This window comes from Belonocnema kinseyi, chromosome 5 (genome assembly GCF_010883055.1).
Source record: "Belonocnema kinseyi isolate 2016_QV_RU_SX_M_011 chromosome 5, B_treatae_v1, whole genome shotgun sequence".
Taxonomy (NCBI): Eukaryota; Metazoa; Arthropoda; class Insecta; order Hymenoptera; family Cynipidae; genus Belonocnema; species Belonocnema kinseyi.
This window is the reverse complement of record NC_046661.1, coordinates 75,814,430-75,841,146: the sequence shown is the minus strand read 5'-3', so window position 1 is coordinate 75,841,146 and position 26,717 is coordinate 75,814,430. Positions and strand designations below refer to the sequence as shown.

Below are 26,717 nucleotides of genomic sequence, written 5' to 3'. Positions count from 1 at the left end.
GATTTAAAATAATATTCTTTGAGAAAATTCTTTTTTATATTGCGTTAATTTTAATGTTCAGAATTTCAAGTATATTAAAATTCGTATTTTTTGTTAAAAATTAAATCTTATTAGAAATTGATATTCTTGGTTGAAAATTCATGTATTTGTTTCTAAATTCGACTCCTTTGTTCAAAATAAATTTTTCTATATCAAAATAGATATTTATATTTAAAACTATAGGTATTTTGTTAAAAATTCGTCTTTCTTGGTAGTAAATTAATTTCTTTGGTTGAAAATTGACTTGTTTCGTTGAAAATCTCTCTTGTGTGTTTAAATTTTAAGTTATTCAACTAAAAATATGAAAATACTTTTTTGATTTTAAATGAATTTTTAAAACATAAAATTGATCTTTTATAGTTAAAACTTTCAAGAGTTTTATTAGAAATTTATTCCTCTTGGTACAAAATTTATTTTCTTGGTTGAAAATTCATCTTTTCAGTTTAAAAGTCAACTATTTGGTTGGCAGACCTTTTTCTTGATTAAGACCTTTCAACCAGTATTCTTATTGTTACTAAAAATTTCTAAGATAAATTTAGAAACAAGCATTGCTTTGTATCAACAATATTGATTTTATACCTGTAAGATTTGTATATCTAAAAAAAATTTATAAGCTTCAGAGAAGATAAAAAATGAGTCAGGGAAAAGTTAGGGAAGTCAGGTATTTCGAAATCAGGATTTTGGAGAAATCCAAGTACAAATCATTTGAAGTCAAAGCCACAAAAAGCCGTTTTCTATTCCAGAAGAGAAATTTCTGCAAAGTGCATTGGAAGGGAAAAATGGTATGATTGGTCAGACACAGAAAGGCCGTCATCGACAGCCATTTTTATGTCCTACGGTTGGGATATTCCAGTAATAACGTCACGTACATCCCTTCTAGTCGATGGATCAGCCTTAAAGGTGCTGGGGGCAATTCGTACTTTTAATTTATGTCACGACCCAAAGTCTCTACGTGATCATTTTATTTTTTCTTACTCTCTAATAACCTACATTTCACGTTAGACAGCTTTAAATTCTAACCCTTCATTTTCTTATTTCGACTCTAAAACCCAAGGAAATGGGGCGATTTTTCACAAAAACAGGGGAGTATTGAGGTCGTAAATTCTTTTGAATTAAATCAATGTGAATATTAGATTCTGAATTCAATATGAAATACTTTTATTTCCTAAGATTTAAAGTTGGACCTTATAGCATTTTCTGAACAAAATAGTGGAATTTTCAACTAAAAGAGATTTTCGAACAAAATAGATCAATTTCTAAACCCCAAAAAGATCAATTCTAACCAAGAAAGATGCCATTTCTTGGCATAAAGAAAGAATTTTCAATCCAGAAGGACAATATTTTTAACAAAACATTTGCATTTTCTACAAAAAAATCAATTTTCCAAAATAATTGATTTTTCTACCCACAAAGATGAATTTTGAACCCAATGGTCAACATTTTCAAACAAAAAAGATAAAAAACCAAATACATTTGAATCTACAAGACGAAAAGACAACATTTTTAGAAGAAATTTGAATTTTCAACACTAAAAGTTGAATCTTGAACAAAAATATTCTCAAGAATGAATTTGCAATCCAAAAGGACAACATTTTAACAGAACATTTGAATTTTCTATCACAAAATATAAGTTTTTCAAAATAGTTTATTTTTTAACATACAAAGGTGAATTTTCAATCAAATAATCAAACAGTCAACAACAAAAAAGTTTAAAAAATAAAAACAGTTAAACTTTTGAGCCAAAAAGACAATAGTTTTCGAAGAACAAAAAAGTTATAAATGAATTTTCGATCCAAAAGGACGAAATTTTAACAAAACAGACCAATTTTTGAACAAAAAGTTCAGTTTTTCAATTTTCAAGTCAAGAAGACGAAATTCTTAGAAGATGATTGATTTTTCAACTAAAAAAATTGAATCTTCAACAAAAAAGTTGCCAATAAATAAATTTTCGATCCAAAAGAAAACAATTATTAAAGAGAAAAACAGTTGAGCTTTCTACAGAAAAAGATGAGTTTTTTAAAAGAATTTTTTTTAATCTATAAAAGTAAATTTAGACCTAAATGGTCAGGATTTTCAAACAAAAAAGATTCAAACGGAGAGGGTTGAATTTTCAAGTGAACAAGACGAATTTTTCATGAGAAAATTGAATTTTTTACTAAGAAAGTTGAAACTTGAAGCAAGAAGTTGCAAATGAATGGATTTTTAATCCAAAAGGACAACATATTAAAAAATGTGCAATTTTCTATAAAAAAGATTAGTTTTTTAAAATAGTTTATTTTTCAACTTAAAAGGTGAATTTTCAAGCAAATGGTTAAAATTTAGAAACAAAAAATATTAAAACTTGAAGAAAGATAAACTTCAAGCCAACGAAAGGAAATTTTGAGAAGAAAAATTCGAATTTTTAATCAGAAAAGTTGAATCTTTAACAAAGATGTTATGATTGAATGAATTTTTAATCCAAAAGGACGACATTTTAACAAAATATTTGAATTTCCTACAAAAAAATATAAGTTTTTTTAAAGTAAGTAAATTTTCAACCAAATGGTCAAAATTTGCAAACGTAAAAGATTAAAACGCTAAGACAGTTCAATTTTCAAGCCAACTAGACGAAATTTTGAAAAGAAAATTAAATTTTCTATAAAAAAGTGAAATCTTTAACACAAAAGTTATGAATGAATGCATTTTCAATCCAAAAGCACCAGATTTTAACAAAACAGTTAAATTTTCTACAAAAAAATTAGGGTTTTGAAATAATTGATTCTTTAACCTAATGTGTCCTTTTTAACCAAATGGTCCAAAATTTTCAAAACCATGAAGATTAAAATTCAAAAGAAATTTAGTTTTTAAGACGAAAAGACGAATTTTTTAGAAGACAGATTAATTTTCAAACGAAATGGAATAATGATTCAATTTTGACTAAAAGTTGGAATTTTTATCCCAATAAATTAATTCTTAGTAAAGATTGTTGCATGTTCTACTAGAAAAGATGACTTTTTAATTAAAAATATCATTTTCGAGCAAAAAGTGGAATATTTATATTTTTAACCAAAGACAATAACTTTCAATCAAAGAGTTTAACCTATAAGATGATTTTTGAACAAAGAATATATTTTTTTTTAATGAAAAATTTAATCTTCCAACGAAAAAATTGAATATTTGACAAGAAAAGATGACTTTTGAACAAAATAATTATATTCTCAACAAAATAATGAAATTTTTAATCAAATAGTACAATCATAATACATAAGTTGGATGAAAGTAGATTTATAATCCATAAGTTGGGAGAAAGTAAACAAATTTAGAATTTTAATTTTGAAACTTTGCAAAAGTAGGTTTTTTTGTATTTATTTACTGAGAAACTTTTTTAGTGCAAGAGTCCACTCTTTTGTTGCAATTTGTTCTCTCAATTATGAATTCAACTGTTTTTATTTAAATTTGAGGTAATTTTTGGTTCAAATATCAACTATTACATTTTTTGTCTAAACCTTAATATTAGAAATTTGAAGCGGTTTAATTTGTGTTAAATATTTAAAATTTAGTATCATCAAAAATGATTTATTTCTGAGCATCTTTTTTTATGAAAAAAAGGGTGGAATGGAAAAATTGAGTGAAAATGATCGATTTTAAGTGTTTTAGGAGATTTTTCAATTATAAAAAGAAAAAAGGAGTTTAGGTAAAAAAGGAAATGTAGTGCACTCCCTGAAATTTAATTTTTAAGAGAGAAAAGACCTTTATAAAGAATAAATTTTTTAATTTTATTATTTAAATCGAAAAACGTACAAGCCATGAATCAGCGTATAATCGTTGTAAAAGTGGAGCTTAATTCTCCAAGTTGAACTAAACGCAAGTCTCGTACGAAAATGAGAAAAACAAAAAATAAAGAACCAAAAATGAAATTAGAGAAAAATGTTAAAAAGAACCGAAGAAAGTTACAAAACTTTTAACAAGTTTGGAAAAAGCTTGCGGGAATTTTTTAAGAATGATTGCATAAGGCATCAATTTAAGAGCAAGATATTGGGGTTACATAAAGTCTGTGCAGTTCTAATTAAAGTTTATGCTTTGAGACAAATCTGAAGTTAAATGAATCAGCTTTTATACAACGTTTGCCAGTTGCAGATAATTTATGACCGCGCCCGAGCCAAAATGTGCATTGTTTAACAAAATTAGCAAATTTTGTTTTTTGTTATCACCTTTCGAAAATAATTGTCCAAAAGCATGTTTACATAATCGAAAATTTGTTCAAATTTCGCAAAGCCAATTAAAAAGTTTCTCCAAAGACCTTCTCTAGGGAAATTAGCTCATATTAATTAATTTTTGAAAGTTTCTTAAAGCCCTAATTAACCCTTTTTTAATCGAAAAAGATTGTAAAAGAAATGAATTGAAATTCCCCACTTCTCTTCTATTTTCTTTTCACTATTAAACTGACACCTTTTTTTACGAGTGCAACATTTTTGGCACGGTTTCAAGAAGCTTTAGTGAAGCTTCAGGGTCGCCCGCAAGCTCATTTCGAATCAAAATAATCTAAAACGAACAATTCGAGGGACAATGTTTAAAAATCCGTCCCAGGAGACTCAAATTCGATTAGGGCACCTGGGGCAATGAAAAATCGTACTCAGTGTCAGAGATGATTTTGCAAACTTGACCTTTCACTTGAGCTTGCAGGTGTTGAGGAAAAGTGGCCACAGTCAGGGCCATGCTGTCAAAAAAAGATCTCGTTGAATCGGTCGGATTAGGGCTGCGTTTATTTTTATTATTTTTGTTATTGTTGATTGATCCACGTCTCGGGGAAGAATTCACAGATGTCTGAATCATCTTTTTTGATGTTGGATGTCCTGGCTCGGAAAATCGATGTCGAAGATTTCTCTCCGTTCCTGAATCTTGCTGAAAACTAAAATCGGAAGAAAAATATTTCTAATTAGAAAGCTTTTGAAAGTAGAGAGCTTTCCTATTTTGCTAAATTAAATTTTTTTCCATTTTGGGTTCAATTAAATTTCAAACTCATGTTTTTTAGTTAGAATCATCAATCGCCCGCTAAGAGTGTAGTTTTTATTTTTTAAGAGGAAAAATAATTTTAAATACGAAATAAAAATTTTCAATAACGATTTCTTTTTTTTTTATCTATATAAATATAATCGTCCTAAGATTATTGAAAAAATTCCAACAGATTTTGGAAGGTGTTAGATATCTGAGGACAGAATTTCTACAAAAGAGTTAATTTTGAACTAAAGTATTGAATTTTCAATCGAAGAAGATGAATTCTCAAACAAAAATGTATGTTCTATGATTAATATTTTAACCAAAAAATATTTTCATTAAAAGAAAACGGTGGGTAAATTCATCCAAAAGATATGATGTTTAAACAAAAAAATTGAGCCTTCAAACAAAAATGATTCATTTGTACCAGTTACATTTTTAAACTAAAATTATTAGATTTTCATCCAAACTTTAATCCAAAAAAGACAAATTTTGAACAAAATATTTAGATACATTGTAAACCAAAGAGATGTGTTTTTAGATAAAAATATGAATCCACAAAGAAAAAAGATTAATTATCAATCAAAATAATGTATTTTGGACTAAAAAAAAAACAAATTTATCAATTTTCTACGAAAAATATATTTGTTTTTAACATAATAGTGGAATTCTATAACAAAAACGATTTATTTTCAAACTAAAAACAACCAATTTGTATACAAAATAAAAATTTCGAATGATTATTTATTTTTGATTTCCTTTCTTTATTTGATTGAAAGTTTTATAATTATAAATTTTCAAAGTTTCTCGAGGAAATCAAAAATAGTTTTTAAAAATTACAGATATGTCGAAAAAATATTTAGAAAATTACTAAGAATTTCGTTTTATTTTAGAGTATTTTACCAAGTTTTAGTAGAAACGTAAGTTAGTTTAAAAGATATTCAAAAGGTTTTAATGCCTGATGAACATCTAAGAATATTTAAGAAATATTCAGAAATCTTTTAAGGCTTTAAAATATTCGTAAACTCTTGAAAATTAAAAAAATTCCCGAATATCTCTTTAACTGAATCGAATTACTCTTAAAATTGTTCAGATATCTTGTTTATAGTACTAATATTTGAAATAGACTCTTAAATGGATCTATGAAATAAAGAATCACTTTCAATAGTCCCAGGAATCTTAAGAAATTCCTCTTATTATCTTGAAGCCTACTAAAATCTTTTAAAAACTTAAAAGTTTAATTTCGGAATCTTCAAAAATCTACGTTTTTTTTAAATGTTTCGAAAATTTTTTTTTCGAAATTTTGTCAAAGGTTTTAAATATTTCTACAATGATTCAAATTTGTCTTCCAACTTTGAAAAAATAAAAAAAATTGCTTTCAAATCTTTGAGATTCATTTTTGATAATTTTTTTTATTTTTTTGAAATTTTTTGACATATTTTTCAATATTATATTGAAATAAATGTTGTAAAATAAAATTTCATTTAAAATTTTTCGAGGAATCTTAAGAAATTTTTTACTTTCTTAAAAGCTTCAAAATAATTTTTTTAATTCTTCAGAAATTTACATTTTTTTACATATATCTGTACCCGTAATTTTCGTAAACTTGGTTCCACCTAAAAAGTCTTTGACATTTTTTTAACCTTTAGGTAATCATCTAAAATTTCTTAAAATATTTTTTGATTTTATTTAAGAATTTATATTTTAAATAAAAAAATTATTTACAATTTTCATAGAAATTTTAAGATTTTTTTTTGTTAAAATCTTTAAGAATCTACATTTTTACCATTTTTTTAATCTTTACAAGTTTTAAATTATTTTTAATCATTGGTCAACTTCTACATATCTCTTGAGATTATTGAAATTTTTTAAACTTCCAAAATTCAACGATTTGGCTTGATGATCTTTTACATACTTTTGTAATATTTTCAGAAATCACTAGGAAATTTTCGAAACCATTCTTAATTTTCTCTTAAGGTTCATTAAAAAAAAATCACATACATTTTTCTGTAAATCTTTAAAAAAATTCTTATTCGCTTGATACCTTTCATACATTGGAAATCCTTTTGTATTGACTGTTTAAAATCTTTAACAATTCACATTCTTTTTAAAATTTTATGAAATATTTTAAATGATTCAAATTTCACACAAAATCTAAAAAAAAAGTATGAATAGTTCTAAAAAATGCCTTACAATCTTCCGAATTCTTTTTGATACTTTTACACATTTTTAACACTTTTAAAAATTTTAAATATTCTCTCAAAATTAAATTTATAAAATTAAAATCATAAAAAATGGTGCCAGAAAACTCAAGACATTTTTTTGTTCTCTTGAAACTTTTCAAATCACGTAAAAACGTTCTGTTTTGAAAATCGTAAAAAATCTATATTTAATGAAATTTGAAATCTTTATAAGTCTCAAATTATGTTTTAATCTCTGTAAATCCCTTCAAATCTTCGAAATCATATTAGAATTTTTTGAAATATAGAGACTAATAAATAAATAAATCCCTTAAAAGTCCCATAAATCCCTCAGAACCCTTTAAAAACTGTGACATTTCTTGAAAACGACTAAAATCTTTAAAATCTTATTAAAGTCCCTTATTATAATAAGGGACTTTTTTTAAGATCTTTTTTAATGAGTGGTCAGGACTTGACGGAGACAGCTAAACTTATGTAAGGCCATGTTTCACCAGAAATTTTTAAATAAGCTGCGATGAATTCATCCGTGAAAATTTGTTAAACCTTTGGCATACTTTGTCCTGTAAATGTAAAAGAATCCCTTAAAGTTTGTTGGAATAAATTTAAATTACTGGCTATCTATTAAATCTTTTGAAATTCCGTCCAATCTCGTTTAGGTTCAAAATAATTGACATTATGTTTGATATATTGAGTGAAATGTATAAAATTTAACTTGAAAGAACAGGTAATAAAAATCTTACGAATACTTACTAGAGGAATTAAAAAAATTAACACTAAAGAAAGAATATTTTACCGATCATTTGTATCAGATACATATTGCTCTGAAAACATGCTCTCCTGAATGGAGATCAAAGTTTCATCTTGATCCTGATCCTGATCCTGGTCTTGGTCGAGATCCTGATGTGGACCTTTTAATTCTTCGAGTCCAATAAAAGTCGCATCTCCAGCAGCCATGGATATTAAATCCGTCTCAAGAATGGAAGACAATTGAGAAATTGACCTGACTGAACGCTTTTCCTCTGCCTTTGGAGGTGAGCTGCAGGTGCTGCTCGCGCAACTGTTGTCGTTAGAGGGCCTGCAAGTGAAGAGAATCGATACATATGCGAGTCCATTCTCGTAAAAGACCACACAGGTGGAAATCCATTCTCGTAAAAATCAGGGAAGCGAGAAAAGACGAAAGGCGATTGCTACCGTACTAATTTTCCACCAAAGGTCCAACATAAAAAGTCTAGACTTTAGTTCCCGATTCTAACATTTGTCACCCCCTTTCCCAGTTTCCGTGAAATTTAATCGATTTTTGTCCTTGCTTTTATCAGACAGAACTACATAGGGGCTGCTGAAGTTGTGCAAGGCCATTTTTCACCAGAAATTGCTGAATAAGCTGCGATTGATGGGCAGGTGCTTTTTTTTGTTAAATGATTTTCTTTTTCAATATTGCCTTGTATAGTATAATAAGGCGGAGATTTTTCTATTTAAACACAAGTCGTCATAACTCAGTCAAATATTATTGAAATGGTTTAAAACTTAATACGCCTACAAAGTATACTCTGGAGGTGGCTACAAAATAATATAAAATCTTGACAGAACCTTTTTTTAAATAATATTCAATTATAAATGATGGCTTGTCGGTAACTGCGTTTTTCTAGTTTCGCCCAAAAAAATATTGAGGGATCTAAATTAGCGAACTCGCTGGGTAATGGTGACGATTTATGTTTTAAGCACTTATTTATTTTCGAGAAAATTTATTTTCAGTGTAAATTGTTACCATTGAAACTAATTATCGAACAAAAAAATTTTTAATAGGACGAAGTTTCTTCTTGTTAATCTATACAAGACTATATTGAAAAAATTCATTTATCACGAAAAAGCACCTGCCCATTAATTATAGCTTATTCAGTAAGTTTTGGAGCAAAAAACCTTACACAATTTCGGCGACCCCTGATTTAGTCCTGATCTGGCTTCCTTGTGATTTCTGGTCTAAATTTGAAAATATATATTTATTGAGGGGGGTTATTAAATATTTGCATATTTTAAGCACTGAGTTTTATTGCTATAAAAATAATATTATACTATTTTAAAAGTCTTAAATTGAAAATTTTACACTCAAATTTCAAATTTTACTTACTTAGAATTCAAAACTATTGATTTCAAACGCTTTGACTTTTGGACGTTTTAATTTAAAATTGACTATGATGTTGAAGTCATACAATGTTGAAAATGGTGAAGTTCAGGAAAATGTAAACACTTTCAATAACAAATCTTTGATGTAAACAATTCTAATTTTTAATGTATTCAGTTTTGAATAATAGATTTTGAAACATTATTTTGGTTAAAAAAAGCTTAGCACCTGCTATTGTAAATTATACGACATTTAATATTTTATTTCGAATTTCTATCTGAACTTAAAATTCTGATTTAATTAAGAATGTTATTGTACCTATAAAATAAATTTTGCTTACATTTTGAAATTATACAATTATTTTAATTTAAAGGTATTAGATTGGGTATGATATGAATTAAACTAATAAAATTAGTCTAAACTCCCTCGAAGTCAAGTGAAGTTTAAATCCTGGAGTCGTTACCCTGTTGCTATTTTTTCTTAATCATATTTAAATCGCGGGTCATTGCCAAAAAGCTGATAATTTTCGGTCTAGCTTTTAAGGCTCTAAAATTAAATTTGTTCAAAACTTTGAAAAATGTATGTCTACACATTTTACCTTTAAAGTTTAATAACTTTCGATAGTAAAAAATCTCACATTAGATAATGCGAAATTGATCAATTGTTTAATTTTAAAACCTTTGAATTAAAATTCGTTATTGAAAAATATGTATAAGAATAGAGAACAAAAATGATCAAAACTTGAACAAACTTAATGCATAAAATTCTAATATTAAATATTATTATATAAACTTAAGTTAATATTTCATTTCCAACAAAAAAATTAGTTAATTTCTAAGTAGGTAACTTACCCAGTTACACTAGATTTGTCAATTGAACTTGACCTCAGAGATCGTCTGCAAAATTCGGCTGGTTTTTGCAAACCTTTGCTGGTATCAAGAGTACTACTTCTCAAGGACCTTCTCATATTGGACTCCTTAATTTTTTTCGCCGCTTCTTGTTCTTGAAATTTCGACCACGCTTTTTTAACATCCTCCACTGGAATAGTTCAATAGAAATATAAACATTTTTTGCAAAATTTTTCATACTTTTAATATCACAAGACTAAGTACATTGGTATTAAATGAATAAATAATAATGTAATAAATTCTTTTTACCAATGTTAATTTTTCAGGTAATTGATTCAGATTCAAATTTAGATAATTTCAAACTGATGGTTTTGCATTACTTCAATTTGTTTTATATCAGTTCAAACATTTTAAATTATAGCTAGAAGTAATCAGTTTAAATCAGAAAACTTTATGCACATTAAGAAATATTTGTGCTTTTGAATACTGTTAGGCGGTTAAATAAAAAAATTTTGAAGTATCCAATAAAATCAGAAAAAATATTTCTCATGTTTTGAAGAACATTTTGAAACATTTTAGGTTATTTTAGCTTCTTTTAACAGAAATTGGGATTTCAAAAGAACATTATTAACAACATTACCTATTTCAACAATTTTAGGTTAGGTTATTTAGCGTTTTAAACCGGAAGTTTCTTCTTTTAAGCAAAAATCATTGTAATTCAAATAAAATTTACATTTTTAAACAATTATTTCGGTTTGGTTTCGAATAATAAAGTTTACCATCATAAACAATTTGTATTCTGATTATATTATTTAACGGAAATTGTCATTTTTATCAAAAAATTAATTGATTTTAAAGAAGATTTTCTATTTTTGAACAATTTTAAGTTGCATTGTCGTTTTACATCAAAAATTGGTATTTTTAAAAATCATAATTGTAATATGAAAATAAGTTGGAATTTTGGAAAAATTTAAAAATATATGTTATGTGTTTTTCATCGAGAAATCGTATTTGTCCGCTAACTTCTTTCAAATACTCAATGTGAAATGAAATTATTTGACATTCTTCTGAATTATAGAAATTTGAAGAAAATTTTTCACAATCGTTTAAAATGCCAATGCAGTCGTTTGAAATCTCTTTAAATTAATAATATCTCTTGAACATTTCTTGAAATATTTTTAAATTCCCTAAAAAATTATAAATCCTTTGAAGTGTTTTAAAAAAAGATTAGAAATTTTTATCAATTTTTAGTTATGTTAAAATGTTTAACTAAGAATGGGTTATTTTGAAGAACAATAATAAAATTGCGAAGAAGATTTACAATTATCAATAATTTTTTATCATGTTATGTTAATGCTTTTCCTCGCAAACGTGTATTTTTATTTTTTTTTAACCAATAGATTTCATACTAGATTCACAAGTTTTTCTACAATTTGAGATCATGTAAATGTTTTATATCGAAAATCGATTTTTTAAATAAAAACCTATTTGATTTCAGAGATTTAAATGTTTTTAATTTTAGGTTATATTTGCGTTTTTTAAATCGAAAAACTGGTGTAGATTCCAAATTAGATTAAAAATTTTCGAACAATGTTTTTTAAACAAAAAAACATTAGGTTTCAAATAAGTCTTACTGTTAAAAGCATATATTTTGATAGTGTTTTTCATAAAAAAATGTTGTTTTCAATCAAAATATATTATTGGTAATCCTTAACAAGATTTAAACAATAACATGATATTTTAGTTTGTTTATCGAATTCGACTTCAAAAATAACATTTACTATGTTGAATAATTTTATTTTGAAGTTAAAATAACAATTTTAATCAATTATAAGAAATATTGTCGTTCGTTTTCATTTAAAGATACTACATTTTGTATCAATGTAAATGTTATATTTAAATTTAATTCAGTTAATTTAATTTGATGCTAATTTGATGTTAATTTTATAGTAATTTTAAAAAGTCTCTAAATTTGGGGTGCTTTAAAAATGATATATAATTAAAAATTAAAATTGTTTTTAACATTTTTTGAATATTAAATTTGTTTTTTAATATTAATCTGTGATAAAGGTTTTCTGTCTAAAAAAATAGAATCTTGTTATCCCTCCTACTGAAATATTAACTCTTCCCAATTTCTCGGATTCCCAAGCAACGAATACCCTTTGTTTGAAATTAATATTCTACATACGTTGGCCAGCTTATTCTCTTTCACTGGCATTTATTTTCCATTAAAAATGTTTCTGCCGATCTCTTTTACAAGTAACTCCATTCTTTGTTTCTAACGAGCTATTTACACCGAAAACAGATTTGCATCAATCCGAAAGTTGATAACCGTAAAATTTAGCCACTATAGGCCCTAATGCATTTATTTACGTATGCGCGAATTTTTTTCGTTTACTTGGGCTCACCATCTCTATATAATTTCACCATATTCTGTACAACAAGCAGCCTCGATCTCTTTCTCTACTTTTTTTACGATTTCCCCTGAAGAGATAAAAACTGAATGGGAAACTTGCAGCGTTGAAAGAGCAGCGTAGACGCACTAGTGGTGCTTTCCGGTGAAAGCGAATTCAACGATGGACGATACACAACAGCAGGGGTTGGTTAAAAAAAGAAAAAAAAAGAAAAAATCTAGAAGAGTAGTAGGGCGCAAGGGAGAATGCAAGAGCACGCATAACGAAGATCCCATAAAAAGAGGTTTTATGTTTATTTCCATCTGAAGATGGCGATCGTTTCAAACGAAATTATTCGCTTCGAAAGATCAAGTGATCGTTTATTTTTTCGGAAATCGAAAGTCTTTCAAAAATTCAAAAATTTCTGGCACCCGGGATAGTTTTTTTTTCAATTTTTTAATTAAAGTGAATTTTTTGTGTGGGAAAAACCCTGTGCTTATTAGTCTGAGGAGAAAATGTTTTCGGGGAACTTCGCATAATTTTTTGTAATGAAATAAAAAGTTTTCGTATTCTCAGTTTGAAAAAATGCAAATCAGTAGTAGCCAAAATTATTCAAAGAACATTTTTAAACTACAATTTAAAAAAAGGAATTGCATATTACCTTAATCTGATAAAAGGTCAATTTTATGAAAATTCCTTTTATGTTTCGAAGTTGGTTTAGTTGAGAAAAAAAGTTTTTTATAATTTTAAATAAAATTTAAAACTATATTTTCAATATTTGAACTAACCTATAAAGTTTATTATACTCTGTTAAAAATGAAATATTTTAGCACATTAGTGGGTATTTTTTACTGTTTTAATCGAAAATAAAATTAGTTAAATAAAGTAACCCTAAAGTTAGTTCTGATTTCAGAAGAAATTTATTTCTAAAAAATGTCTTATTTAATTTTAAGGTTTTAGAAAATAATCTTTTGTTTCTTATAAATTCAGCTGAAGCTCTACGAGGAATCGAAACTAAAATTGTTATATTTACCTCCCATATTTTCATGATAATTTCTAATGAATAATGTCATTCTCTTATACCTATGGATTGGTTCTTATTATACTTCATAATTTTAAAAATATAAGCACCATTTTAAAAAAATTTTCAATATCAATATTTTGTTATAATCCGTACAGTACTTCCAAACGCGTTAGTTTCGTAAAATTTTTACGGATTTTAATTTTTATCTACGAGAAAATCATATTTTCCAAATAAATTTGAACTTAATATGTTTAATTTTAAAAACGTTGGAAAATTATATTGTAAAATATTCTTAAAATATTAGTACAATCGATTTATTAAATAAGTAAAAACTGCTCAAAACTTAATTAATTATTTCCGTAATTTATCTCTATAGATCATGAATTTGAATATTAATTTAAATAAATTATTTTTTCATGTTCTTATAGCTCAAACTGAGTGCATATTTAGGTAAAATTAATGTAGGCAATGCAATAAATTAAATTTAAACCGATTCAAATTTATATCTTTTCAATTAAAGATACTAAATTTTAAACAAGATACATGAGTTTTTGATCAAATAGTTGGATTTTCCACCAAAAGGATTAATTTTCTACCAACCAAGACGATTTTTGAACAAAATTAATTGTCACAAAAAAAGAATTTTCAACAAAATGCATAGATTTTTAACTAAAAAAAAATAAATTGTCATCCAAGAATTGAATAATTAAATGTTGGGTTGATAAAATTAATGTTCAACTAAAAAGATAAATCTTCAACTCTAGTTGAATTTAAAAAAAAAAGAGGAAATATCTATAAAAAAAGATAATTTTGCGACAAAAAATTACGTGAGTAAAACAGTTAAAGTTTCAGCTGGAATATTCAAAATTTCAGTAAATAAAATCAACTTTCAGCTAAAGAAAAAACGAATTTTCAACAAAATAGCTAATATTTTAATCACGTAATGAATTTTCAATCAGAATTCAAGTTTTTTTATATATTTCAGTTTATTTCAACGGATTTGAAAAATGTAAAAGTTTTTAGGTTATTCTAAAAAGGCGTTAAAAAATTAAACAAATGGAGATATTTGAAATGATTATAAAATGACTTGATCTGATTTTGTGGGATATCTAAAATTTGATAATTTTTAAAGGAATTTTGCAAGGTGTATATTTTATGGTGTCTTATTTGATTGTGGTTCGTTTACTAAGAATTTTACAAAATTTGAGATATATAATCATTTTAAGGGTGTAAAATAATTTAAACAGTTTCAGAATATTTTAAACAATTTCACAAATTTAACGAGATTTATATATTATTTAGAGGTTTTAAAACATATTGTAGGCGTTTAGAAATTTTTTAAAGATTTTGAAAATGTGTTCAAGATGTCAATGGTATTTAAAAGATTGCAAGGGATTCTAACGGATTTCTAGAAAAATTTAAGGAATAAATGAAATTAAAAGAAATTTCAAGGGACTTCCATGAATTCCTTTAATAACTCCGGGACCTATTTAAAAGTTGGGAGATTTGGTTGTATTACAAATTGCAATTGCTAATTGTCAGAAAAAATTCGTATAATGCTTAGGGAACATCCTTTCTTTTATTAAAATTATTTGCAATAAACAATTTTAGTAATATTAAATTAGAATTAATTTTAAAAAAATTGATTAATTTCCTATATGTTAGTGGCTTTGAACTTGAGTTGATTTGAACGCTTAAAAAAGCAATTGTTTTGCAAATTCCTAATCACTCTTTTTTACTTTAAATTAATATTCTTAAAAAAAATTAAAAAATTTATTTCTAAATTTTATGTTGTCGAAAATGCATGACGATTTAGAAATTGCTTTATACAATTTTTTGTTCCAATTTTTCGTGCTTTACAAATTTGATGAAATTAGATCCAATTAAAATCTTAATTTTTTCCATATAAAAAAATGCAGTCTTTAAATTCTTTATTTTTCCGGTAAGTGAAAAGATTAAAAAAAATAGGATAATAACTGAATAATTTGGTAAGATTTTAAATTTTGAATTATTAAAAAAATATAATAATTTAGAGACATTGATTTTCCGGACATATTTGGTTCCCTTTCAAATATTATGATTATTAAAGTGCTTTTATTTTTAAAATTATTATTTGTGATTCCTGATAATTAAAATTGGTTTAATTTCAAAATTGTAATGCTCTTGAATCTTAGAAATTTTATAACTTGTGAACTTTTAGGAACTTGCGTGCTTTTCCAATTTGAATGCTTCTGGATATTCAAGGTGTAGGCAATCAAACAAATTAACATTTATTTTTAAATCCGGTTTGAATTTAATTAAGTCTTTTTTTATTCAGCTGCTATAGATATTAGAATTTTCCACATTTGACTAATTATTTCGTACCCTGGTTCCAATTTATTGTATTATCTAAAGCATTTTCAAATATTTATATTTTAAGAAATTTTTCTCATTATATTGAAATTTTCTTTCAATCAGGGCTTTTTAATTTATGTTTATTAACCAATTTAATTTCACTATGATTTGAGATATTCAAATGTTTCAAATTTTGAAAAATATGATTATTTGCTCAAACAGGATTTTCCCCATATTATTCTATTAAAAAAATGGAATTATTTTTCCACACTTAATTCATAGATTGTTCGTGCATTCTAAATTATTTTTTGCTCAGCTCTCTGTTTTTATCATAAATTTGCTTTTATATATTTGTTTAGTTTTTGATAAGATACCTGGAGCTTTAAGTTCATCTGCTATTTTCTCCCAGACTTTTTTCTGTCCCCGGATGGAAAGATCGCTGTTTGATTTCACCAAATCGGCCAATTTTCGTTGATCGACTTCGAGGGCAGCCTTTGCAGACCTTGGCGTTGGTGGCATTTTTAATTTTTTTTTTAAATATCTTTTATTTTTCCAACGATGATGATAGGTTCAAGTTCTGATTCTGTTTGATGACAGAACAGTGTAACAACTTTTCAAAACCATGGAAACGACAATTTTTTGTTTCTAGTAGATCACCTTTATTTAGAAACAAAATTTTATTTTTCAAAAATGCACTTCAAAATAGATGGATCTTTCAAATTTTATTCAGGCATTTTAGAGACTAACTTTAATTTTATAAAAAAACACAATGATTGGCCTTTGCGTATAAAAATTAATATTCTTGCCAAAAAAATGTATCTGATCAAAAATCAGGGTGGACGCAGGTCAAGAAAATTTTTTTTTGGGAAATTCCCATTTTGGTGAGTAGGATTGAACTAAAATCTTTCTTGGTCCAACTTTTATCTATTTTTTTTTTTTTTTGATAAAAATGATATGATAAAACAGGATAAAAATGATACTGTTCAGATTAAGATTAGCTGAAGGTGAACCACTTTGTTAAAAAATAATTCTGTTGTTGAAGATTCATCATTTTAGTTGAAAATTGATAATTTTATTTGTTAATTCATCTCATAGTTTGAAAGTTGAACTAATTTGTTAAAAATTAGGTTGATTACATTTTTTAGTTACAAATTTATCTCTTGATAGACAATAAATCTTCTCTGGTTATGATTTCTTCTTTTTGATTCAAAATGCAAATATCTGGTTGGAAATTGATTTTCTTGCTAAAAGTTTTCATTTTCGGGTTAAAAATGAACTCTTTTTGCTGAAAATTCATTTTCCTTCTGGGAAGTACAAACATTTTAAAGGAACCTTTTTTCTTTCTTCACTGAAATATCTTCATTTCTTAAAAATTTGTCTTTCTTGGTTGTAATAAACCTTTTTTGGCTTAAAATAAAAAAAAATCTTGTTAAAATATCTACAATTACATTATTCTTTGGAAACTCATAATTTTGGGTTAAATTCAAGTTACTAGTTGATGGGTACGTCAATTTGTTAAAAAACATTTTTTAATTGAAAATTCATCATTATAGTTGGAAATTCATCTCCTTAGATGCTTTTGTAAATATTTTTTGTTTTAAAAATTAATTTTTTTACAGGAAATGTATCAGTTTGGATACATTTTTTCTCTTTCTGGAATCAAAAATCGTTATTTATTGATAATTCTTCTCTGTTTAGATAATTTATTATTTTAGTTGCAACTTTATATATTTTATTGAAAATTTCACTATTTTCTGGAAAATTCCTCTTTTTCTGTTAAAAATATTTTTTTACTATAACATAAGTTTTTCATTTCTGGTTGAAAATTGATATTTTTTAGGTTGAAAGTTCATCTATTTTTTTTTTAATAGAAAATTAATCCTTTTGATTGAAAATTTATCTCATAGTTTTAAAATTCATCTTTGTGGGCGAAAATAATTAATTTCAGCTGTTTTAGAGAAAATTCGTCTTTCGGCTTGAAAGTTTAACAATTTGAATTTTTTCTTGCCTGCAAATTTTTTAGTTAATACAAAATTGAATTTTTTGATTGAAATAGAAAGTTTTTCTATTAAAAAATTTACCTTGCCCAGTTAAGCATTTAATAATTTAGTTGAAAATTTATTTCTTTGGTCGCAAGTTTATTGAAAATTCAACTGCTCTTGGTTGAAGTTTTTTTTGTAAATTCCAACTATTTGTTTTAAACTTTAACTATTTTGTTAAAAATGCATGTTTTTGTTTTAAAACTCAACTCTTTAGTTCAATATTTAACTACTTTGTTTTTAATTGTTTTTTTAGTAGAAAATAATCCTCTTGGTTGAAAATGTGTATTTAACTTTTTTAAACTAAATAAGTGTTACTAAGAAGTAACATTTTAGCGTTGAAAATTCTTCCTTTCGCATCGAAAATTCATCTTTTTTTATAGAAAAGTCGTCTTTTTTGGTCAAAATAATTAAATAGATTTTTAATTTAAAATTGTTTTATTTCCTTTATAAATATTCTATTTTGAAAATATTACAAGATAAAAATGAAGGCTTCTGATTAATAATGGCAAACAAAATATAAAAAATAGCCAGAGAAAACTCAAGGAAAAGTCGGGGAATTTCAAAAATAAATTTTCGCAGTCAGACTGAAAATTTTTCGACTTTCTAAATCTGACCGTTGATTAAATTCTAAATAAAGTTCCTAAAGGACATTCTAGAGTCCCTTCTACCTTTTATGGTCACTAAATATGTTTTCTGTTGAAACCCATTTTCACGAGTGGAGAAAAATGACTTAATCAGGTTTCCTTGGTACCGTCGTCATTAGTTGAAATGGAAGTTTTCTTGCTCCTCTCTCCTTTATCTTACCCTCCTTTTTTCCACCCTTTTTCTCGACAGTTTTGCCCTTCTCTTTATAACACGAAAGCCCACTTACACTCTTTGAGCAATTATATGCCGGCTTTTTATTATTAAAAACCGGCACAAAAGGGCAAAGAAGCTCTGGATTATAAACGAAGCTTCTTCTCACTTTCTCCTTTCCTCCCTTTCGCGATTGGACGTTTCTCGCCGACCCTCCGCGAAATCGGGGTGATGCTCACGAGGAAATTAAAGACCCCCTCGACCCACCTAAATATCCGCCTCTGGGCGCTGTCCCGCTGTCCCGCTTACAAATCTCAAGGGAGTTGTGTAATGAATTTTCAAAACGTTCCGCCTTGACTTTATCTCAAAGAGAGGAGATGAAAAGAGATTAATTCTGCTAGGTTTCTCCATATTCTCCATTGTCTGGGATTTTTAGAAGCCTAAGAGAATTTCCGGCTAAGAATCTTTTAGGCGAAATATTGGACTCCCTGCTGAAAATTCCTATATTGAAATCTCGCAGGATCCTGGACATGTTCCTGGACACGATGCTGCATAAGATACTGCACTCGTAATCTTGACGGTTTCTTTGCATGAATTTGGTCGAGGAAACTGCACATGACCCGGAAATGAAACCTGCACCGACAAAGGAAGCTTTGAGTGATCGAGTATAGGTTCCTGTACAGGTTTTTTTGTCAAAGTAAATTTAGGCGCGGGTTCCTGTACAGAAACACATGTGGGTCTTTTTACAAAAAGCTGTCGCCAAAACTCATCGCTTTTAGCTATAAAGTTGCTTTTCGTTTATTCCATTGAAGATCGCGCATAGGATCCTGAACAAGTACCTAAACATGAACCTGCGTCTTAAATATCTCTGTGTAGGAACCTGTACAGGGTCATTCAAAGCTTAGCTTGCATACAGATTCCTTCAATTTTCAGCTTAGTGCTATTTGATGGCCACCTACCTGTTTGGTTCACCCGTGCGATGCCCATTTGAACGCCGGCTACCTGCTTAACCCCCTCCACTTAAATTTCCCTCGTGAAGCTTAGGGATCGCCAGACGCTACATTCAACCCTTGACTACTACTACTACTTAATACGAATGAGGAATAAAATAAGAAACAAAACATTCATATAATTTTAAGACTCTTAGTTTAGACAAATTAAATTTGAGAACTGTGTTTGTTTTCGATTCCAAGGATATGTTACTGACCCTAATTAGCTGATAATTAGAATAAGTGCATTAGGATAAGTATTCAGAATATTATATATAGTTCAAATTTTTTAAATCTATAAATTTCAAGACTCAGATTGAAATAGGTTTCTTGAAGTTTATTTTGAAATATTTAATATTTTAGGATGTTTTGAAATAAAAATCATTCATTTTTCAATATTTAGTTCTAAGATCTTATTTTTAAGTGTTGAATTTGTGACGCTATTTCCTTCATTTTTTATTGGTTTGGATTTATTCTGGAAGCAGTTAATCAACAACCGTTCAATTACAAATCTTCAAAATTACAATAACGAACTTCCCGTCATGTAGCTCATGGATCGCCAGACGCTGTCGCGAACTCAAGCTTGCAGGGGTCCCTCGTTTTAAATAGAAATAATATAAAAAACAAACTATTATTTTGCTACTTTTTGTTTAAAAGTATGACACTTAAATGCTATTTTCAAACTCTGAAATCAGTCCGAACCCTGAAGTTGTAAATATTGCAAATTTAATTTTTTGTATTCAGATAAGAAACATAATCTTTAATTTTAATATTTTAATATTCTGAAATTCTTAGAAATCGTAGAATATTAAATCAAGAGACTTGATAGTTGTACAATTTTCAGTTACACTTCAAAAATTTGTAATAGAAAGGCTTAAAAATCATGAAATTTCCAATATTGGAATCTTATATAGCGATCTGTTTTCAATTATTCTAATGTTGAACTTGTCGACGCCAGTAAAATTTCGTTAATTGGCGACAAGGTTTAACGATCCCCTAAATACAAGAGGGGAAGTTAGGATGGATCTGTTATGTACTGTTTAAAATATCCTACATGTTGAAATGCTTAACGGATTCAGATAGTTTTTTAGAAATGAACATCGAATTTCCCAGAAAAGTGTTAAAGCCGATTCTCAAATTATAATTTTTTAGGATTCTTTTTCAAACAATATGTATCATATTAATTAAATATGAAATAAAAAACATAAGTAATTTATTTAATGTTGAAATTAATTCTTGTGAAAAACTAGTATGGCCAAATAGTCAAGTACATTGTTTTCTGTAGGAAATACATTTTTTTCAATCAGAATTGCTCAGATTTATTCCATAAAATGGTATTTTTTGTAAAAATATTATCATTATGAGGAATTATTATTTATATTAATAGTTTTTATACACAAATTATTAATTTGGTTATTTATCCATTATTTAATTTAGGTCTATAAATCTTTCCGAAATTTCTGGAATTCTTTAAAAATAGTTTTATATTTTTTAAAAGATTCCAATACATTCTTGACAGAATTAAATAATTTAAACGCATTTGAAATAAATGATTTTAAAAATTTTATGGAATTAAAAAAATCTGAATAAGTTTTGAATATTTTACAATGCATGACATATTTTGAAATATTTCAGGGAATTTTTCTAAAGATTAAAAAAATTTGAAGAGAATTTCAAGAATTTCAATTATATAAAAGGATTTACAAACAATTTCAAATGGCTTTGTAAAGTTTGAATCTCTAATTTCTCTAGCTTTATTGATTTCAAATGAGTTATTCACAATAAATGAGGAATTCTGTAAGGTGAGCCAGCGATGAATTAAGAGAGGTCTGAATCGGGAGAAGGTAGGATGTTTAGACGTGAAATGGGTATCATGAGTTTGGAGGATTTATGTGAGTAAATACGAGTGTGTAGAATTGATGAGCCGTGGAAGAAAGTAGAGGAGTTCTCAGGAGGTTAGTGGGTCTGATGTTTTGGTTGGATGTCAGCGATGGATGAAATTAGGCGGGTTGTTGGTTGGATGGGGTCCGATTAGTTCGGACAAGTTGGAGTTAGTAAGAATGGTCAGTAGTGAAAGGAGATGCAAAAGGTTTGGGGTGGTAGTGGATCTGATGGGTCGAGAGATGTAGGTGATTGATGAAGATAGGGGGGGTCGATTGGAGATTGGAGATCTAGGATGAGTTGAAACTTTCAATCGAGAGGATGTGGTATAGTTCGGCGTGGAGGGAAAATTGAGCGATGAAAAAAAGTCAAAGGGTTTGGATTTCGGCAAAGAGGATGAGTCTGGGATGAGTTAAGAGGTGTCTGAATTGAGAAGAGGTGGGATGGTTGAGTTCGATAGGAGTGTTATGATTGGAGATTGATAAGATTGAGAGGAGGTCCGAGTTAGTAAGTATGGTCAGTGGTGAAAGGAGGTGCAGAAGGTTTGGGGTGGTAGAAGATCTGATGGGTGGAGAAGGTTCAGTGATTAATGAAGGTAGGCTGGATTGGTGGGAGGCATTTGAGTGTAATGATTTAAGATAGGTCGGTGGTGGAATTGGGATCTGATAGGTTGGAAGAAGTCAGCGTCATGAGGAGGTAAGATGATGTGGGATGTTTCGATCGTAGGAGGCAGTACGAGGTAAAAGCTACAAACTTTGGATCAAAGGGGTGGATCTTTGATGATCTACGAGTTATCTGAATTGAAAAAAGGTGGACCAGTTAGTTGTAGAAGGTATCATTATTTGGAATGGGCGTAAGACGGAAGGACGTCGACCTATGTAGAAATGATCAGTGAACGAAAAAGGTTGCAGAGTTGAGTGGGGGCGGTTGTTCTGATTGATCAAAAGAGTTAAATATTGAGTGACACACGAGGGATTGGTGAGAAGAATTAAGTTCAATTATTTGGGAGGAATCACTGGTCAGAGGGTGTCAAATGATATCGCATGATTCTGAACTCAATATCCTAAGATGATCCAACCTTACAAACTAAAGTTACATTCAAAATATGAAAATATCTACTTTTCTCGTAAAGCAGTAATTCTGTTGCTGGAGTATTTTCGGCCAGGTAGATACTCTAGACTCTAGAGTACAATCCAATTCTCTCTCCTAATCTTTGATTCTCAGCGGAGCGAGATCTGCATTCGGCCGGGGATGCATAGTGGAAGGGGATGATGAGACAGTGGAAGGTGGATGGAGTTAGTCGGTGAGGGGTAAGGGTTGAGGGTTTCTTTGGGATGAGAGAGTAAGGGCGTAACTCGTTGACGAGATTATAATCAGGCAGCACGGATTAAAGCCGTAGCCGAGCTTCGTCGTCGAACTGCATAGGCAGAGCTTTCGCGCTTCGTCGTCGTTCGGGCTGCTTATAACCTCAACCCCCAAAGGTTGGGAGTGGGCTTTTGCTAATAGCGTCAACCCATCAGCCTTTGAGCTCACAGCTACCCCTAAACATCCTTTTATTTAGGTCTCCACTCTAATTTCTCTCTTCACGTACTATATAACTGTATACCTACCTGTCTACTAAGTGATTTGCAAAAAGGCTGGGAAAAGAATTAAAAAAGATAAAAATATAGTTGGCTACTTGTCTCTGGTTTTATAAACGCATAAGTCTACTCATGAAGGATTAAAGCGGTAGACAACGAGGTTCTTTAATTTAGGTGCAGTATAATTTTGGTAGATTCAGTAGGGTTTTAAATTCTTAATTAGGTATTTATCTTTTCAAATTTAAAATTAAATTTTGATTCTTGAATTTTACATTGGGCAGTAAATATTAGTTAAGGGGCCACCCATATACCACGTGGACAATTTTCCACCACTTTTTGACACTCCCTCCCTCTCGTGGACAGCCGTCGAATTTTGACGACCCCCCGTGTACTTTGTCCACGTGGACATATTTTATAAAAATATAGATATTATTAGTCTTCAAAGCAAGGAGTCCAAAAGGAGCGATGAGCCTAAACATGATTTGAATTTCAAAGGAAAAATCGCGAAAACAAATTATAATTGAAATACAAATAGAAAATTATATTCTGCTCGAGCACAATATAAAAGTTCGAGTATATCTAGAGTATAACTTGTCTTATTTTAGTATATTTTCAACAGATTAAGGGAAACGTGCTTCCACGTGGATTCTAGTCCGACCCCTCCGCCCGTGTACAAACGTGGAATTTTGTCATACCCCTCTCTCCCACTAAAGTGTCCACGAGTTATATGGATGGCCCTTACTGAATTTGATCCCGGATATATCTATATCAAAGAAAGATTTTTTTTGTGTCCAGCAAACATTTTTCTGTGTGCATGAAGAAAATTACAATTGTTCTCGCACCCTGGAATTCAAAACTATCTCGAACATTGACTATGGGTCCTAGGGCGTTTTAAATCTTTCAGAGGTGGGCGTTGAATCTAGATAAATACATATAAATAATTTTCCTGAAAATCCGCTTGTTTTTACGAATGAGTTCTAAAACTGAAAATTTCATTTTTCCCTTTCTGTTTCAAAATTGATACTTTTTTGATGATGATAATTGAATTAATTTGGTAAAAACTTCATGCATGTTGTTAAAAATTCGTCTTTTTGGTAGAGCAATAATCTTTTTGGTGAAGAATTTGTCATTTTAGTTTTAAAATTCATTTTGTCTTTTGTAACAAATTCATCCTTTAGCCTTGAAAATCTCTTTCTTTGATTGAAATTTTGACTAGTTTTTTTAAAATCTGAAGGTTGAAAATTGAACTATTCTGTTGAAAATTCTAATTTTTTTGTTGAAAAATCATATTTGCAGGTTATAAATTCGACTTTTTTCAAAAAATCGTCTTTCTTTTTCTCCCTTTCGCTAGAAATGTCATCGTTTTTAGTTCCAAATGCAATTATTTTGTTGGTTATTAATCTTTTCAGGCCGAGCATTTAGGCATTTTGTTAACAATATTTTTTCTTTGTTGAAAATTAGTCTTTTATTTGAAAATTTAACTGTTGCACTATTTCGTTGAAAATTCATTATTTCAGTTGATAAATGCTACCTCGTGTTTTGATAGAAATGTAAGCTTTCATCTTTTGTTCAAAAATTCAACTTTCCGGGATGAAAATTTAAATACCTTCTGAAAAATCCTTTTTTTTTTTGCTTGCAAATTCAACTACTTGGTTGACAATGCCGCTGTTTTTAAATGAAGTTTTATCCTTTTTGTTAAAAATTCAAGTATTTGCTTAAAAATTAATCTGTGTAGATAACAAATTCGATTAACTGTTTAAAGAATGCAACTATTTCGTTGATGCGTGAATGGTTTTTTGAAAATCCAGCTGGTTTGTTGAAAATTCATCCTTTTGGATTAAAAATTCACATCTTTTGGTGGAAAAGCCATATTGTTTAGTTATAATAAGGAAATAAATTTATACATTTCGAATTTCACTTTGAGATAATTGTTTTATGCATTTACAAATTATTCCATGTGAAGATGCGTTAAGGAAAAATAAAAAAATGTTCGAGGAAAATTAGGCGAAAGTCAGGGAATTTGGAGAATTAAGCTTTTCGACTGCCTTGTCTTAGATGACACCTAAATAATGGAAATCTCAAATTCTCTGAATGTAACAAATCTGTTTTGAAACTTTTCTCAAACCCGCAATCCTTTTTGATCATATAGACATCCCTCCAAGGTCCCCATGTATAGCTTGTGACACGTGAGAACGTCAATAATGGATATCCAAGACGATTAATCTCAGGTGTATCATAGGTGCAAAGGGGTCCCGAAGGACGAAGAAAGCATCGTCATAGAGGAAGTGTTTCCACTCGGCGACGACAAAATCGTTATTGTCGTGCGTCCTACCGAATATTTATGATCAGAAGGCCCCATGGATAAGATTTTGCGATACGGAAAATAGGTCAAACCAAAAAAATGGGATGGGGGCGTCTTTGCAGCGAAGAAGCTTCAGAAAATGGATATAAATCTTCGACATCGAAATCCGTGGCATATAAAGATTTGAGGAGTGGGTTGAGATGTTCAAAGGGTGAGTGGGTGGAAGGGTGATAGGGGTGGAATAGGGGCATTGAGAAACTACTGGGTAAGCATCAAGTCCGTGTACGTTCTTTTAAAAATCTCCACAATTTTTCAAACCGGTACCAGCTGCGAGCGAACGAAACGACCCAAACGTCGATTTCCAATTCACCCCTCGTTCTTCTTTGCGACCCATCTTCAACTCCAACCCCCGAATGGCCACCCTTGAGTCCTTTGGGATATCCTTTTCTTAACAGTTCGGCATTCCTTTGTCCCTGGACTTTCTGTCCGTTCGAACGCTCACAACGTTTGCAGGAAAAAAAATCTATTTTTTATAACCTTATGTTGTATTTTTTCCACCTTAGGCGAGGAAAATTAAATTAGGTGAATAAATTTTCTTTCAAAGTTTAAGAAATTCACTGTTTTTCGGAAAGGGAAAATTTTGAAATTTCGGAAAGGAAAAATTTTTCACCACGGCAATCTTTTGTCCCTGGGCGCTTTGTCTGTTCGAACGCTCAAAACGTTTGCAGAAAGAAAAATTGCTATTCTTTGTAACCTTATGTTGCATTCCTTTCATCTTAGCTGGTGAAAATTGAATTAGATAAAAAAATATCCAATCAGGATTTGAAAAAATCACATTTTTCTCAGCGCTTCGGCAATCCTTTTCCTGAACGCTCTGTCTGTTATAACGCTCACAAAGTTTGAAGAAAAAAGAAATTATATTTTTTATAACTTTGTGTTGTATTCTTCCCATCTTGGGTTAGGAAAATTGAATTGGGTAAATGAATATTCTTCGAAGTTTAAAGAAATTCACTGTTTCTTGGCAACAGGTTTTTGGAGACGTTTAGTACTTAGTTAAATTGCAAGAACAGCTCATTTCAAATACCGAATGATTTCGGACGATATTTTCGGAATGAACAATGCATCTCCCGAGCTTTCTTGTAGTGGAAAATTATGTTAAAAAACCGGAATCAAAGTATCTTCCAACATCAAAATTA

At 28.8% G+C, this 26,717-nt stretch overlaps 2 protein-coding genes across 2 annotated transcripts in view; one reads left to right on the top strand and one right to left on the bottom strand.

Moving 5' to 3' along the window:
- The window catches only part of LOC117172305 (transcriptional-regulating factor 1), a 640,201-nt gene that overhangs the window by 9,070 nt on the left and 604,414 nt on the right, over positions 1-26,717 (top strand). The gene's annotated exons all lie outside the window — the stretch shown is intronic.
- Positions 3,774-16,545, bottom strand: LOC117172306. Its single transcript, XM_033360079.1, has 4 exons — positions 16,307-16,545; positions 10,185-10,371; positions 8,008-8,289; positions 3,774-4,927 (listed from the first exon to the last, which is right to left on the bottom strand). The coding sequence occupies exons 1-4, from the start codon at positions 16,449-16,451 to the stop codon at positions 4,621-4,623; spliced, it is 921 nt and encodes a 306-aa protein (XP_033215970.1). The 5' UTR covers positions 16,452-16,545; the 3' UTR covers positions 3,774-4,620.